Here is an 18,142-nt window from a genome sequence, read left to right on the forward strand (position 1 = left end):
TTCTACATGATACATGTAGAATTCGGCAGTGTTGCATAGTCATTTTGGCACAAATGAAACAAAAAATCCTAGGCTCACCAGTGTGATCTACAGACCGCTCATTGTGCCCTGCAATTTTCCAACCCAGAAGTCAGCACCCTTGCTTCTGTTATTAAGATAAATTTTAGATGAATAATGCAACTCAAAATGTCCAAAATATAACATAATTATGCATAGGTGTCATAGATTATAACTCTTTCTTCTTTATAAGAATGAAGAGTAGTCCATATATTTGGTTTAATGCTCTTTCTGTGTGTTATTGCTATAGAGATGACAAGAACTTCAAATCTTGTGTTATATTGTAATTACTCATTTTCTTTGTGTGTCTTTTCAAATGAGCTGAGGCCAAAAGCACATAGCATTGAGCACTTCCACTAGAACAGTCCATCTGGTTCCTCTCGTACGTGCTGGTACAGAGATATATTTGGGCTCTAGACTTATTATTGCTCGCATTCAAATTGTTCAGGATGAGTTTTTCCTTAATACTGACCCCTGTTCAAACTGTTAAAATGACTGAACCCTTATAGTAACAGAGCTCTTTGTGAAGCTGAGGCTCTGTAGTTTTGCCTTCTGCACAGAGGAACAGTAGAATTTAAATCCTGCCTAAAATGTTTTGGGTACATATAAGGAGAAGTGAAGTTGCTGTCTGCGGGATGGTCTGATCAACAGACACTTGAACCTTCTTTGCCAAATCACTAAACATGAGATTTAGGGACTGAGTTATGACCAAACAGAAAGGCTATAAAAGGCATGCTCTATCTAATGAAGTCTTAAGCACTATATGGCAGGACCACACTCGTTTGCTTACTTCTCCAATTATCACAGTTTTATCAAAAAAAAACCCAAAAAAACCAAAACTAATTGGCAGCCTCACTTTCATCAGTCACCCCAGGGGAGCTGTGGCTACAATGTGATTATACCACTGTAGATTGGAATAAATGTCTATAGGCCAATAATGTTTAATATAGATGAGGGCAGCTAAAATGAATATTGCTGCGAATCAGTAAAGTTGTCTCTTGTCTCTTGTCATCATCATATTCTAGTAACTGAAAACCACTGATAAGGGTAAAAATCTGCAAGTGAAATGAACTCATCTGCTAAAACTTTAATCATGGTGAAATGGATCTGCTTATGTCATATGCTGCTTTACATGTATCAGGTACAATAATAGTTTATGTTTAATAAAACAGAAGCCTAAATAAAAGCGATGGTACATGTGACTCAAACTCATGGAGTCAGTTAATGTGTGACAGAGATAAGACAGTAACACCTACTTCTATGCCAGATTATAGTCTTGGTTTAAATAGACAAAATGTACCAATGAAAATACATGATAAAACACAACAACACAAAGATTCTGGGAGTTATTTCGAACAGATAACTGTAAGATGAACTCATTTGCATATTTTTGCCTCAGACCTACAGTTGGACACTCCTGGAGTGTTTGTGAAATTATAATCTGGGCTCAAACAGAGATAAACTGTACACTAAGCACCAAAACTCTATCAGAAAACACACTTTGTTATTGTCGCACAGTAATGTGTACTCACATGTGTTTTGTATGTACTGGGAAAGTCTCATTTGAGAAATAACTTATTTAAGGGAAGGATGGAGCAGATTGACTGTTGGATTGTTGCAACGTCTGGAGTGATGTGGTCGTTGCATCAAAGTGTTGTGGTTAAAGAAGGAGCTGAGTTCAAAGGCAAAACTCTCAATTTACTGCTGAATCCATGTTCTACTCTCACCTATGGTCATAAGCTTTGGGTAATGACAGAAAAAACAAGATTGTGGATACAAGTGGTTGAAATGCGTTTCCTCCACAGGGTGGCTGGGCGTTCCCTTAGAAATAGGGTGAGGAGCTCAGTCACATGGGAGGAGCTCGGAGTAGAGACACTGCTCCTCCACATCAAGAGGAGCCAGCTGAGGTGGCTTGGGCATCTGCCTCCTGGATGCCACCCTAGGGAGGTGTTCCAGGCACATCCCACCGGGAGAAGACCCCGGGCAAGTCCCAGGACACACTGGAGGGACTGTGTCTCTCAGCTGGCCTGGTCTTGAGGTCCCACCAGAGGCACTGGAGGAAGTATCTGGGATGAGGGAAGTCTGTGAGTCCCTGCTTAGACCGCTGCCCCCGTGACCCAGCTCTGAATAAGTGGGAGAAAATGGATGTAAGGTGTTATTACACCCTCATGCGAGTGTGAGACTGTATGGTGAGGTCAAAGGCCTCCTCACCAATATGGCAGAAGCACACTGCATAACAAAGAAAGCTAATTGTGGAAATATAAATCCCATATTTCTGAGCTAAATGTGTCTTGTCCCAGTACAGACATATTGTATAAGCAGCTCTTGAGGTCTAAATAAGTCCACTGAGCATTCTCTGCATCTAATTATAAAGCATTTTATTGTCAGATAATCAGGAAGTTTGCTTGGCATGCTGGTTGTTGTTAGGATTATTGTGACAGCAAAACTCAGCTCTGGTCTCTGAAAGTTGAGAAAAGTGCTTATAAACTCATCGTGGTGAATAATTAGGATGCTCTGAATGCATAAGGTAAGTGAGGAACACAGTGGCTAGCAAAAGTATTCATCCCCTTGGAACGTTTTCAGATTTTCTCAAGTCACAACCACAAATTTAAATATTTTTTTAATTTGCATTTAATGTGAATAAGTAAGTACTTTTCTTTCTACTGTGTAGTGTGTAGTAGAAAGAAAATTATACCTAATTTTCAGATTTAAGAAAAAAATACAAAACTGAAAAGTGCAGCTCGCAAAGGTATTCAGCTCCAAGTCAATACTTTGTGGAATCGCCTTTTGCTGCAATTACAGCTGACTGTAACAGTTTACAGTCTTTTGGGGTATGTCTCCACCAGCTTTGCACACCTACAGACTGACATTTTTGCCCATTCTTCCGGGCAAAACAGTTCAAGCTCTGTCAGATTTGATGGAGACCGTTTGTGAACTGCAGTTTTCAGATCTTGCCACAGATTCTCAATTGGATTTAAGTCTGGACTTTGACTGGGCCAGTCTAATACATGAATATGTTTTGCTTTAAACCATTTCATTGTCACTTTGACTTTATGTTTATGATCATTGTCCTGCTGGAAGATGAACCTCCACCCCAGTCTCAAGTCTTTTGCAGACTCCCAAAGGTTTTCTTCCAATGTTGCCATGTATTTAGCTCCATCCATCTTCCCATCAACTCCGACCAGCTTCCCTGTTCCAGCTGAAGAAAAGCACCCCCACAGCATTATGCTGCCACCATCGAGTTTGACTGTGGGGATGGTGTGTTCAGAGTGATGTGCAGAGTTAGTTTTCCTCCACACAGAGTTAGTTTTGTTTTTAGGCCAAAAAATGTTCGATTTTGGTCTAATCAGACCAGAGCACCTTCTGCCACATGTTTGCTGTGTCCTCCAAATGACTTCTAGTGAAGTGTAAACAAGACTTCTCATGGATGGTTTTCAACAATGGCTTTCTTCTTGCCACTCTTCCATAAAGACCAGATTTGTGTAATGCATGTCTAATAGTTGTCCTGTGAACAGATTCCCCCACCTGAGCTGTGGATCTCTGCAGCTCTTCCAGAGTCACCATGGGCCTGCTGGCTGCATCTCTGATGAGTGCTCTTCTTCTTGTTCGTTCTGTAAGTTTTGGTGAACGGCCATGTCTGGGTAAGTTTGCAGTTGTGCCATAGTCTTTCCATTTCCGGATGATGGATTGAACTGTGCTCCTTGAGATGTTCAACACTTGGGAAATCTTTTTTTCTCTCTCTCTCTCTGACCTGTTTGGTGTGCTCCTTTGACTTTATTTTTTGGTTTGCTCCCCAACACTCTTTTAACAAACTTCTGTGGCCTTCACAGCACAGTTGCATTTATACTGAGACAAGATTACACACAGGTGGACTCTTTTTAGTCATTAGGTGAACATTCAATCTTTCCAAAATCATCAGGCAACTTTTAAAAGCAGTTGGCTGCATTCAAGAAAAAGGGGGATGAATACTTTTGCACACTGCACTTTTAATTTTTTTTTTTTTTTTTTAATAAACTTTGGAAATCTTCACACTTGTGTGCCATTATGTGTTGCTCATTCACATAAAATGCTCAGAAAATGTATTTAAATTTGTGGTTGCGACGTTACAATATGTGAAGAAGTTCCAGGGGGATGAATACTTTTGCAAGCCACTGTAACTCTGGACCACTGCAAACCATTTAAAAAGAACTAGTTTTGTTTTTCACCTCTTTAATGCAGTAAAAATCAGATCCACAAGCAGAATAAAAACATAGGACAAAACATCAGAATCCAAATGACATTTATCCATCCCTGAGTGGAAATTCCTGACAATTACAAAACTCTAGACAGCATCTGTCAACATACTCCTACAAGTTCTAAATCAGGAGCTATTCATTATGAGTAAAGTTTCACACTGCACTTTCTCTAGTTTGAAAAGATTTCAGTCAGTAGTTTTGTTTCAGACAGTTTTTGTCAGTCCAGGCCTTATTAAGCAGAGACAGGGCAGACATGATCTTTATTTAAACACAAATGTGACAGGAGCAGACTCAGGTCTTTATTTAAACACAAATCAGACAGGAGCAGAGTCAGGTTTTCATTTAAACACAAATGTGACAGGAGCAGACTCGGGTCTTTATTTAAACACAAATGTGACAGGAGCAGACTCGGGTCTTTATTTAAACACAGATGAGACAGGAGCAGAGTAGGGTTTTTATTTAAATACAGATGTGACAGGAGCAGAGTTGGGCTTTTGTTTAAACACAGATAAGAGAGGAGCAGAGTCAGGTTTTTATTTAAACACAGATGAGACAGGAGAAGAGTCGGGTCTTTATTTAATCACAAATGTAACAGGAGCAGAATTTGGAATTTATTTAAACACAGATGTGATGGGAGCAGAGCTGGGCTGTTATATAAACACAGATGTAACAGGAGCAGACTTGCGTCTTAATTTAAACACAGATGAGACAGGAGCAGAGTCAGGTCTTTATTCAAACACAGATGAGACAGGAGCAGAGTTGGGTTTTTTTTTTTTTTTATTTAAACACAGATGGGACAGGAGCAGAGTGTGGGTCCATGGTTTAGTCCATCTCTGCAGAAATACACAACCACTCAAAACAAGTTTGGAGTTATTTATAAGTTTATTTTTGTTGACTACATTCCATACATATAATTCATAGTTTTGATGCTTCAGTGAGAATCTACAGTGAATGTAATCATGGAAATATAGAAGAACATAAAAGAAAAAAGTGTGTCCACACTTTTGACTTGTCATGAATGTGACCAAGGCCTCTCTTTTAGGGTGGAATTTAAAGATACGGTATGTAACTTTCTGGAGATGACACATCACTTGTATAATTCCATGGAAATAGAAAGTTAAAGCCATACTTTGGAACATTCTCCATGGAAATAGATATGTTTCATGTCATAATGTGGAATATTATAGCCAAAGGAACAGCATGTCCATGGAAACTGTTTTTTGGCCAAAAATGTATTTACTGTGGCTTTAAAAAAAAAAAACCTGAAATGAACATAAGGGAAAATGCAGTTGTGATGTGCTGTCAGGTCTGTGGAGAGTGAGGATTGTCTCGAGGCAAAAGTCTGACTTCGTCAAATACTATATAAACTATCAAATATTTACACTGCATCATAGAGAGAAAAGAGAGATGTGGGAAAGAGGGAGAAAGAGATTTGAGAGAGTAGGGGTCAAATACAAGGAAAGAGATGTAGAGTAGAAAGAGGGAGAGAGAGAGAAGGAAAGAGAAAAGCAGAAAAGAGAGAGAAAATGAATGAGAAAGAGATGATTGAGAGACAGTGAGGTAAAATACAAGGAGAGAAAGATGCTGGGTAGAACGAGGGAGAGAGAAAGAGAGCGAGAGAGCAGGTGTCAAATTCAGGAGAGCGAGATAGAGCAGAGGGAGGGAAAGAGAGAGAGAAATAGAGAAAAACAGAAAAGAGATAGAAAATGAGTGAGAGGGAGATGATCAAGAGACAGAGAGGTCAAATACAAAGAGAGAAAGGCACATCGTAGAAGGAGGGAGAGAGAGGGAAAGAGAAGGGAGGAATATAAAGGGACAGATGATTCAGGAGAGTAGAGAGATATAGAAAAAGAGAAAGAGGTAAAAAGATAGACAGAAAGAAGAAAAAAGAGAGATTCCAGTGTTCATTGCAGCTCCCACCTCAGCACTGACCACTGGAGTCAGGCCGTTTCCATGGAGACCAGCGATGCTCCACTTCAGCCCCGACCCTCAGAGAGACTCCACCTGCTCTGCTCCTCTGCCAAGTCATACTTATCCTGGTTTAGTCCTGGATTAGTCCTGGTTTAGTCCTGATGTATACTGGTTTGGTCCTGCTCAAGTGCAGACATAGAGGCAGAGAGAGAGATGGAGGAAGGTTTAGAGGAAAAGAGAATTAAACGAGAGAGGGAATGAGGAATAGAAGGGATAGAGTTGTGGGGTAAAGACACAGCGAGGGAAAGAGAGAGGGGAGACAAGAGGAGGACGGAGAAGGCTGGCAGAGCGGGAGAGAGAGAAGGGATATTTGGGAGACAGAAAGAGGGAGAGAAAAAGCAAGTGAGAGAAGGAAGAGAGAAAGGGTGTAGAGGGAGAGAGGTAGAGAAAGAAGAAGGGACAAATAGAGGGAGAGAGAAGACAGAAGAGAGGAGGAGGAGAAATGGAAGTTTTAGTTCTGATCTAGTTCTGATGTAGACTAGATCAGAACTGGGGGGGGGGGGACACAGCTCAGAACACACAAAAACACCCAAATCCTGACATTTTTTCAGAAATACATGGAAAAGAAATGAGTATAGGGGTAAGTGTTCTACCTGATCGTCATGGAGATGGATCCCAGAGCGCTGTTCTTGTGTGGTTCTCTGCTCCTGACAGCTCACGGAGGAGTGGAAGTTCTCTGTTGGATGGTAGACTGTGGCTTAATGAAATATTCTTACATCTGAATCTAAATCTATCAAACATGAGCATGTGTCCTCAAATGTCCTTTACAAACATAGCTCCAAACTGGTTTAGGCTGATGGATGGACTCAATAAGACACACAGAGACAAGCGACAGAGAGAGGAATAGAGGGAAGGAGTGAGAGAAGAAGGGAGAGGAGAGAGAGGAATGGAGAGAGGGAGAGAGAGTCAGTGAGTGAAAAAGAGAGGGAGAGAGACAGAGATACAGAAAGAGAGATATATAAGGTCGGAGAGGAAGAGAGAGGGGGAGAGAGACAGATGGAGGTAGAGAGAGTGGGGAGTAGAGAAAGGCGGAGGGAAGAGGACATGAAGAAGGGGGACAGAAAGCAAGAGATGCAGAAGGGAAACAGGGAGCATGTGTGTGTTTTGTGTGTGTGTGTGTGTGTGTGCGCGCGCGCGGGGGTGTGCGTGTGTGTGTGTGTGTGTGAGAGAAACATAGAAAGAGAGAGATATAAGGTAGGAAGGGGAGAGAGACAGTGATGGTGGAAGGGGTGAAGGAGATAGACATAGAGAAGGGGGACAGAGAGAGTGAGACAGGAGACAGGGAGGAAGAGAAGGGGTTGGGAGATAAGACAGACAGGGGCAGAGAGAAACAGTTGTTGGGATGGATAAAGAGAGAGAGAGAGAATGAAAGAGAGATGGGGGTAGACAGAGATGGAGAGAAAGGGGATAGAGAAGAGGAGAGGGAGAGACAAAGACAGAGGGGAGAAAGAGAGAAAGAGAGAGAGAGAGAGAGAGAGAAAGAGAGAGATGCACAAGGTGGGGGAGAGAGATGAGGGAGTGCCACACAGGGACAGAAGAAATGGACAGTTGTTGGAATGGAGAGACAGAGCGTTACTGTGGAAACTGTGGCCCCCCAGAGAGGACACAGCACCAGACAAGTGAACAAGAAAAAGTGAATGGTACAAGATTCAGCAAGTGGTTAAAAATCTATGTTTATTAAGTAGGAATATACTGTGAACAAATCAGCACTGGGAACTCATGATATCAGTGTCAGCAGGAAATCAGCACTACTGCATTCTACCATTAGAATGTCCCCACATCAAAAACATGCCTGAAGAGGTTTTAGACATAATCCGTGCATGGTTCACTAATTTAGCGATCTTTCTCAGGCACTATTCGAACCCTCCTTACAGTTAGCAGTAAGATTTTGTCCAATACTACACCCACAAGCCTACGCCACCCATGCTCCAACATGATAATTCTTCATAAATATACAAAAATATGATACAAAACTGTACACAGCAGCTTGACAAACCTGATGTGATGTGCAGTAGTTTCATTAGTGGGATGCACGGTGATTCCGTTGGGGTAGCGCTCTAAAGGGGGAGTGACTTGGTGCAGGGAGCAAAGGTAGTTTGGACTCAGAGTGACGAAAGTGAAACTTATAAAACATGTTAATATGTTGTTTTTGGCAAATATAGCACTTCCAAAGCAATGAAAGGTAACATGGTGATCTAAATATGGTATGTGTTTGCAGTTAATACCCCAGAGTAAAGTAAAATACCTCCTCTTTAAAGGGCCCATATTATGTTATTTTTTGTTATAATGTTTTTTCCTCATCACAAACATACCTGTAGATGTGTTTTGTTTCATTCACACATGTTTACACACATTCACACAGACCCTGCATATTTAGACTGAGTTATTCTCTCAAACAGAAAACACTCACCTTGTGATGTCATGTGGTGAGACAGGAAGTGTTTTTTAAACTCCATACACGTTCACTAGAATTATTTGAATGACTTCAGCCCTGGAATTGCCAATTTCTTCTGAACCAAAGGTAAAAGAAAATGTTAACTTGAAAACTACCGCTTCATGACATCACAAGGTGGAACAGAGCATTTTGAGCTTTGGAGATGTACACAGATTAATAAACCAAGATTACTCAAACATGTGTGAATGAAACAAAACACAACTCCAGGTATGTTTTTGATGAGGTAACAACATTATAACATGGCTTAAAACTCATAAGAGTCACTTTTGTGTAATATAGGACGTTTAATAACTGAAAAGTTAATTTGCAAACAGATATCTTCGTTCTGAAATAATGACCAAAATGTCTTTATTTGTAACCATCTTCTAAGTATTATCAATGAATATATTTTCCGGTGGATTTAATCAAGGAGAGATAGTGTTATGAAAAAAGTAAATGGCGCTCATCTCTTTTTACAAATGACCTCTTCAAATGACATTTAATACTATAATTTTATTAGTAGTACAAACGTTTTCAGAAATAAATATGTATATATGCAACCACAAGGGATCAGAAGTCAGCGCACACCTCTGACCTGTGAGACAAACAGAGTGGATGACTAACTAAATAAATAAAACACTAAATTAAATAAAACCAACAGCACCACAGGACAGAGCCTAGAAAATAAACAGAACTCACAAAGAAGGAGACACTCACACAGGTTTGTTAAGTGCCTTGAGACAGTTCATTTACATAAAGGTGTTTATAATGTATTATTTTTGTTGCATTATTAGTTTTCTTAGTTAGTTTAAAAGTATATGCTGAACAGATGATACAGACAAGAGCAGCACAGCTTTAGCACAGCACTGATCACCTATAAAATGAACTGGGGTTAGCATAGCCTACTTTGTTTTGTCATTGTCTACATTGTCTACATTGGGCTACACTACACCACACCTACCACAGAGGCACAGCTACCCAGTGGGCCAGGACATAAAGTTGATGGGCACATATGGCCGCGAGTCCGACCGGCGCCGTGGAGCTGAGCTCAAAGACAGACGGACTGACCACACTACAGGAGCTACAGATAAAAAACTGATTAGCTTAGCAACCTGGACACTAAAGTAAACTATGTTATGCTGCTGACCTTTCACAACAGCACAACAGACACAGGTCTGACGGGAGCAAGGCACAGGGCTCCATAAATTAGTCATTTAGTAGATAGTTTATTCCATTGAATTTTCTAAGAAGGTCCAGAACACTGACAGGACCTGGCCTGTGTCACAGTTACACACGCCTGTCCCCTCACAGAATAAAAACAGTGAAACCAGCTCACTCAACAGTACTCAACTCATCCCAGACCCTACAGATGAGGGCCCTGAGGGTTACGGCAGTGCAATGAAGCTATTGACTGCTAACATTTACAACCACCCTAGAGACTGCTATACCTGGACTGACCTACGTGCCTATAGAGAAACCTGTAGCACCTTCACAGCGACAACAGGTGAGGAACTAAGCAGAACCTTTTATTCAAGTGGCCCCTAACATCTCACAAACATCTACAGAGACCTAGGCGCATGAGCCACCCACTGAAGCCTCCTGGTGCAACACATTCTCTGGGACTGATGCTGTGACCTGACACTCTCTTGTTTACAGATACACGCCCCACTGCTGCTTTGTGTCAAAAGAAAACAACAGACAGGTCGATAACTTGGTACAATGTAGCTGAACAATTGGCACCTAATTACAGCTTGAACATTTCAGTAGCAATGAGCACAGTATTAGTTGTTTCTACAGAAAACCAGCCAACATCGTGCTATTGGCCAAATTATGAAGCAAATGTGTCCACAAACGTTTAAAATGAAAACACACAAATTGTAAAAATACCAAACAAGTTAACACACAAACACAATATTGGCTTCAGGTTAAACATGGGACATGGAGCATTTAACTGAGCTACAAGGCTCCACTTCACAACTTCAGCATCAGACTCCAATGTGAAACCAGAAGAAATGTACACATCTCTGTACATACAGTCAATGATCCTGCAGCAACGCCAAATGTGGCACATGGAGTGGATGACTAACTAAATAAAACCTAAATGAAATAAAAATAAAACCAACACCACAGGACAGAGCCCAGAAAATATACATGTTTTAAGTGACCAGAGACATTAACATAAAGGTATCTATAATGTATTATTTTCATTTCTTTGGCTGGGTTTAGTTTAAAAGAATACACTGAACAGTCGCATGACACATTTCCATATCACAGGCAGGTTCAGGCTTTTGTACTTTTTTGGCACATTAACCGACAATAGAATTGCCATTAAACATGGGCTATACATTGGGACAGAAACAAAGACAAAAGCAGCAGCTGGTTGCTCCATGTCCTTGGCTCCAGCACAGCTCTGATTATCTATAAAATGAACTGGGGTTGGCATAGCCTACATTGTTTGTCTGGAGCTAGACGGGGTGGCACAACAGACTACACCTGCCACATAGGCAATAGACAATAGGGAGTGCTCTTTTATAGGCGACACCTGGTGGCAGAAAGCAGCAGGTGCGCTTTGCTGCACTTGTAATAGTGCACTTATTGACTCATACTGGACTCTTGTCATAGGCAGACTCTGCAAATGCATAGAGCTCCAATATCCACAAGGGGGCAACCTACAATTGTACAGGATAATAAGGGTGTAAGCAGCAACAACAGATAGTGTCGGCAGTGGTTTCCATGTAGTTCTCACATCTCTGCTACTATTTGCCTTTTGGTCACTCTTGAAAATGCACCATGGCAGAGAATCCAGTGTCTGGGATAGAGTCCGCCACGCAGTTTCCCAAGATTCTTTGCAACATTGTGCCTGATTGGACTTAACTGATACAAAACAAAATTCCATATAGAATGCATGCATTATGTATTAAAGTCTCAATTTCTTTTTCATGTAGCAGCTTTATGATATATGCTTGATGTAAAGGTGGGTCAGTCTTGGTTCAGTTCTGATTTAGTTCTGGTTCAGTTCTGATTCCATTCTGGTTCAGTCCTGGATTAGTCCTGGTCCTGGCTCAGTCCTGGTTCAGTAATGGTCTGTAGAATATATTATCATCAGGTACAGACTCCCTAATGTCTAAGCAGAGACACATGATTACACTGCGGTACACTTTCCTTTATAATTTTACTCAAATGAACATCACTCATTATTATTCATAGCCTCATCTTTCTACCTGTGAGACACAGGGACAAAAGTGCCCAATAAGGTGCAGATTTCTCACGTTTAGAGTTGGTGTCAAACCTGTTTCTGTGCCTGAGATCTAAATCCCCACCTCAAATCAAACGCTGCATTCCTTCACTTTGCTGTTCTGCTCTCTAAGAAGGATTTCAAAACTTCTATAAAGCAACAACAGTGAACCAAGTATGACTCACTACCATCTGTTCTGGATTAGTCATGTGGTCCTGGTTTAGTTCTGGTTTAGTCCTGGTTTAGTGCTTGTTTAGTCCTGTGTACTCCCTGTTTGGTCCAGTTCAGTCTTGGGTATGTCTGCGCAGGTGAGCGTACAGTGCGCGCGTAAACACGGGGCTCCATCAACTTGAAGCGCGTTGTCATAGAAATAAGTTCTTTGATCAGCTGATGGACTCTCACGTGGCTCATGGTGTTTGGGATGAATGATGCGCAGTTTGTGTGAACAAGACCGACTGAGAAGTAAGAGAAGTAAACAGAACTAAATCTGGTGCGCACTGGGGCCGCTCCATAGAGCCACTATGTGTGAAAGCCACATTAAATGAATCAAACACAGAAAGAGCACAGGGGCAGGCTGTTTGGAGCTGAACAGTGGGAAGACTCTGGTCTCTGCCTGTGGATACAGTAATAACACATGATTACATGATTATCCCCCCCAATGTTGTGCACGTTTAAACGAACGTGTCAAACAGCAGCCCTGCACTCCCATTCACACACACATACAAGTGATCTGAGCGCTTTTTTTTCTCACTTCCAAGCGCTTTTACTGTCACTGTAGGTAAGTCGGCCCGAGGTCGGCCGTGTTCACAGCGCACTCGCCCCGCTCCAGAGTGCAGGTGGAGCCACTCTGAGATCTGCTGTTTGAAGCTCTCTCGAATCGGCTTTTACTGAGGTCCAGAATCGGCCACAATCACTCTGCCTTAGTAAGACATCAACATGCTGGACAGAGAATCGAAGTCATGTCAGTGTTAATTGAGCAGCCATCCTCAGGACATGTTTTCAGTGTGTGGTCCTTGTTTAATTCTGGTTTAGTTCCGATTCAGTCCCCACTTAGTCCTGCTTTGGTCTTGGTTTAGTTTTTGTTTAGTTCTGGTATAGGACTTGTTAAATCCTGGTTTAGTTCTAGTGGTATAGATGCTTTGTTTTAATCGTGTCTTAGACCTGTTCTTGTTTACTCCTGATTTAGTCCTGAAGAGCCAGTTCCTCCAATATTTTGTTCAGTCTGGAATTAGACCATAATTCTGGACAACTGTGGTCCAATTTCAGGTCCAATCTCAGCTGTTTATTTATAGCTGTCTCTCCCAAATGGCACGTATCCTGTATCATTCTGAACACACCTACAAATCTCCATAATCCACCTGTGTCAGATGCTGTAAAAGTGTCTTATCTTTGGTGGAAGCAGCTAAACAAAAACCAACAATATTTTTTTATTTTTTATTTGACCTTTATTTAACCAGGAAGTCCCAGATTTAGAAAATATTTTTTCATGGCCAAGGCAGCAGCCAGTACAATAGACACAGTACAGAAAAATTAGTTTTCTATGGATTGTCATGGATGTCCATCAACCAATCAATAAAACTACTTTAAATGACGCTGGTATAGCTTTTTCACTTCCGATACTGATCTCGATACTATAGGTTTAAATATCTGCCGATTTCCATTTTCAAGTGATACCAGAGCAGCCTTTAGACACAAATAAAATAAGACAAAACTGATCCAAATGTGTTATGCAGCTGTTGTTTAACTTTCAAGCAAATACAGAAAAAAACTTTGTATACATAGAAGTTCAAGCATTCTGAGACTTTCTGGACCAAGTACAAGTAAATCGTCTCATTACATCAATTTATGTCCAACTAGGATATCGACTGAACCGATATTTGGAAGCCGATATCTGATCCAGCAAATGTTTCAGTATTGGTGCTGATATCAGATGCCAGTAGTGGATCATGTATTCCGATTCTGGTGTTAATATCATGCTCCTTGGATATGTAATGTTAGGATTGGGCAAAGTTAAACAGATGCATTGTGATTTGGTTTGTTTATACCAGATGCCCTTCCTGTTGCAACTAATGGTGTGCTGAAGCTGAAATTGTCAACACTGGTTTGTGGATGCGTTTATTATCACCAACAAGGCCACTATAACCACCCAAGTATTTCTTTACTTTATTTCACTATGAAACAGTAGTCCATTGAAGAATACCAGAGAAACCTAATCTGGTGCACAACATCTCATCTCTTTTACAAGCTTAATATCTCTGTTTATTGTCCTTTCAAATTAAGAGTTAATAAAACCAAACTTTCCCTTTGGTTTATGTGACAACAGCAGACGGGACACGTGTGAAACATAAACATAATAAGAGGAAATGAGTCTGTGTGAGTGCAGCGCGTTTATGGCTGTTGTTGTGTGCGTTGGAGCTTGTCCTCACACGCGCTGATAACGCTTCATTAATGCACGCTCCCGATATAACACGCTCCAGAATCGTGAGCGCGCCTCAGTCCGAATCAAGTTCAACAGGACCAGACCGGAAAAGAGAATCTGCAAACACGAGCCGCACAGCTGGGAAACAGGTGAAATAGAGCCACGTTATTTTTTTGATTTTGGGAAATATTGAGCTGTTATCTGTTGCGGATGAACCCATAGTGTAAATGATCGTTCTGTGCACGTGTGCATGTCTTTCGTTTTTCACTGAGGGGGAAGAAATCATTTTAAGGACAGTTTGTGACATTGTCTGAAGCTGGAAGGGCATCTGAACATATCTGAAAGGCAGCACACTGAACAGCACAGTATGCGCTCTTAGTACATCTCAAAGTTGAGCTGTTTTACTCTGAAAGGGTTTGACAGGAAGCCGCGCTGCGTTCTACTCGAGTTTTGAGTCCAGTCAGAGTTCGGCTGTAGACCGCTCCACATCGTGCGCTCCGTGGTGAGCCGGAGCGCAGTGAGGGGCCCATGCTACTTCCCGGGAACGAGTCCTGGGCCGAGGCCGCGGAGGGGAACTACACGGAGGCGGAGGAGGGTCCCGGCCCTGAGGCAGTGGTGGTGCCGGTTCTGTTCGGGGTCATCTTCGTGTTGGGGGTCGTGGGGAACTCTTTGGTGCTGGCGGTGGTGGGCCGAGCCCGGTATGGCACCGGGGGCATCGCAGGGTCCGCGAGTGCTCTGCGCGCCGCGAGCCCCACCAACCTGTTCATCCTGAACCTCAGCGTGGCGGACCTCTGCTTTCTGCTCGTGTGCGTGCCCGTGCACGCCACCATATACTCTCTGCCCGAGTGGGTGTTCGGGGCGTTCCTTTGCACGTTCGGACACTACGTCTTCACTGTGTGCATGCTCGTGAGCATCTTCACCCTTACGGCCATGTCCGTGGACCGCTACGTGGCCGTGGTCCTCTCCAAAAAGTCTGCGCTTATCCGCAGCCGCCGGAACGCGCTGCTCGGAGTTGCGCTCATCTGGACCCTCGCGCTCGTGCTGTCGGTGCCCGTGGCACAGCACCAGGTCCTCACGGGGCACCCCACGGCCCCCAACAGCACCTTCTGCTGGGAACGCTGGCCCGGGCCGTCCCGCTCCGTCTACAGAGTGTCCATACTGGTACTGGGATACCTGCTCCCGCTGCTGCTCATCAGCTGCTGCTACGCAAAGGTCAGTGCCCCACTCACTCGCGCGCACTCATACACTCAAGCGCATTCACGGGCTAAGTGCGCGTAAAGTGGCTGTGCGTAAAATGCGCAAAACGCAGTAAAGAACACCATGAATCTATTTCACAAACAGAAGCACTAGGGACATTTTCCACGGGAAACACTTTGTTTTTCTCTGTCAACAACAACAACAACAACAACAACAACAACAACAACATCCTGATAAAGCCTTTTATCAGGATGACGATGATGCCGGAGGGGAGTGTTGGCACCGTCAGTATTGTTAATACGGGTGTCCAGAGTCTGCAGAGACTTGGATGAATAATGTACCCACAGTGCCATAGCTCAATGCGTCCTCTCCAAAGCGGTGAAGTGCGCTTTGATGCGTTACGGTCTTTGGACTGCGAAGAGCTGAGCCAAGACATAATCACTCCCCCATCTACTCGGTTAATAACGTTAATAATCACTCCGTGCTGGTTGTTTGGATGATGCCAAGCAGCGAGCCGAGAAACAGTGCGTTTATCAGACGCCGTCACTGCGCGGTGAAAGTCCAAAAGGACTGGTAATAAAAGTAGAGATAAACAGTGCTGTTCCGTGATTTTCTGACCTACATTGTAAAAAGCTATCACGACTCCACGCGCTAAGTAACTTTTGTTTTCATTAAACCGGAGCCATATTTCCCCGCGGTCGCATTATTTGAAGCGACAATGATCCAACGTTTTTATGTCGTTGTGATGTCTGATACACATGCACGTGTTTTCAGTCTAATTTTCTTTCTAATTTTCTTTCTGTCAAATTTTCTTTCTAATGTAGAGTCCATTTATGACAGTCCATTTCTGAGAGTCCTCATAAATGGATTCTCCAATGTTTTCAAAATTTAAGAGGGATCATGCGTATTCTCTACTTGTTTGGGGAAGCAGTGCACCAGATTTTGTACAAGTATCTTTTTTATGATCAAAGATCAAAGTTATGTTGGTTATGAATTAAATTAAAGATTATGATTAGGATGAACACCTTAGACTGTTATTGATGGTCCTATATATCCTCCTCTGCATCCTCTGCTGCATCTGACCCTTTCTTCTGCATCCTCTGTTCCTCTGTTCCAACCTGATACGATGTACAGTAGTTTCATTAGTGAGATGCACACTGTTTGTGTTGTGATAACACACTAAACGGGAAGTGACTTAGCACAGCGTGCAAAGGGAGGGGAAACTCAGAGCTTCAAAAATGAAAGTGGAACTTGTAAAACATGTTAACACGTTTTCGGTGAATATAGCATTTTGAAAACAATAAAAGGGAAAATAGTGATATAAATATTTTATGTGTTACAGTTAATACAGCCATAAATGGAGATTTTCCATAAATCAAGCTAAAACCCAAATAATGCACTTCAGAAAAACAAGCCAACTCCACAAAGATTTGGAAATCTAAATCTTGACTATGTCTCCACTTCAAATATTTTGGGTTCACATTTGATCAATTCATGATTTTTGACAGCGGGGTAAAAATCCTTCTTGCTTCAGCCGCGCTTTAGGTTCTGTGATTAACAAGTTGAAAATGTTTAAAGATTTCAGTTATGAAACATTCAGAGTTGTATGAGGCATGTGCATCTCCTGTTTTAAACTATGCTGCTGGTGTGTGGGGCCCTCACAGAGCTCAGCCTTGGATCCTGTGGAAAACAGAGCCATCCGCTGTTTCTTGGGAGTGCACAAGTTTGACCCAGTATTGGCAGCACGGTGATATGGGCTGGGTCCCTGGCTCAATCCAAAGAAAGTTTGACATGGTTAGACTGTGGAATCAGATTATTAATCTGCTCGATAACAGATCATCTAAAGAGTCTTTGACTGAAGTAAAGCCAAGTTGCTGGCTTTGATGATGTCAGTTCTGAAGAGTAGTAGCTGAATGGGATCTTGGCTCAACCAAAGTTGTGCACATATATTCAATTAAAAGATATGTTTAAGACTGAACTTTATGCCATATCCTTTCGGTCATTACCCAAAGGACAAGACATAAGTGAGGGTAGGAGCATAGACTGACCGGTAAATTGAGAGCTTTGCATTTTGACTCAGCTCCTTTTTTACCACAACAGTCCAATACAGTGACCACATCACTGCAGCAGCTACACCAATCCACATGTCAATCTCATGCTCCATCATTACCCTCACTCGTGAACAAAACCCGAGATATTTGAACTCCTCCACTTAATGCCTCGACCCACTCGCAGAGGGCAAGCCACCTTTTTCCGGTCGAGAACCATGGCCTCATAAAAACAATGAACAGAAAGCCAGCGTTGGTGGAGTCGAATACAAACACAGCCAGGGTGATGGATGAGTCCGCCTCCAAGTCCTCAGTCTCTGCTTTCTCCTCAGAAGATGTGCCGGTGGGATTGAGGAGATTCTCAAAGTATTCTTTCCACTGTCCAACAACATTCCAGTTGAGGTAGGCAGCTCTCCATCCGCACTGTAAACAGTGTTGGTGAAGCCCTGCTTCCCCTTCGTGAGGCATCGAATGGTTTGGCAGAATTTTTTTGTGGCCGACCAATAGTCCTCCTCCAAGAACTCTCCCTGAACTCCTCTCAACCCA

General features: G+C 42.4%; 1 protein-coding gene across 1 annotated transcript in view; it reads left to right on the forward strand.

Annotated features, from left to right (window-relative positions):
- The first annotated feature begins 14,563 nt into the window (after window positions 1-14,563).
- galr1b (galanin receptor 1b) overlaps window positions 14,564-18,142 on the forward strand; it is a 37,255-nt gene continuing 33,676 nt past the window's right edge. Inside the window, exon 1 of the mRNA XM_033987404.2 lies at window positions 14,564-15,563. Within this exon, the coding sequence (XP_033843295.1) occupies window positions 14,880-15,563 (684 nt within the window). The 5' untranslated portion in view covers window positions 14,564-14,879. The remainder of the gene's footprint in view (window positions 15,564-18,142) is intronic.

The sequence above is a fragment of the Periophthalmus magnuspinnatus genome, chromosome 3 (genome assembly GCF_009829125.3).
Source record: "Periophthalmus magnuspinnatus isolate fPerMag1 chromosome 3, fPerMag1.2.pri, whole genome shotgun sequence".
NCBI classification, from domain to species: domain Eukaryota; kingdom Metazoa; phylum Chordata; class Actinopteri; order Gobiiformes; family Gobiidae; genus Periophthalmus; species Periophthalmus magnuspinnatus.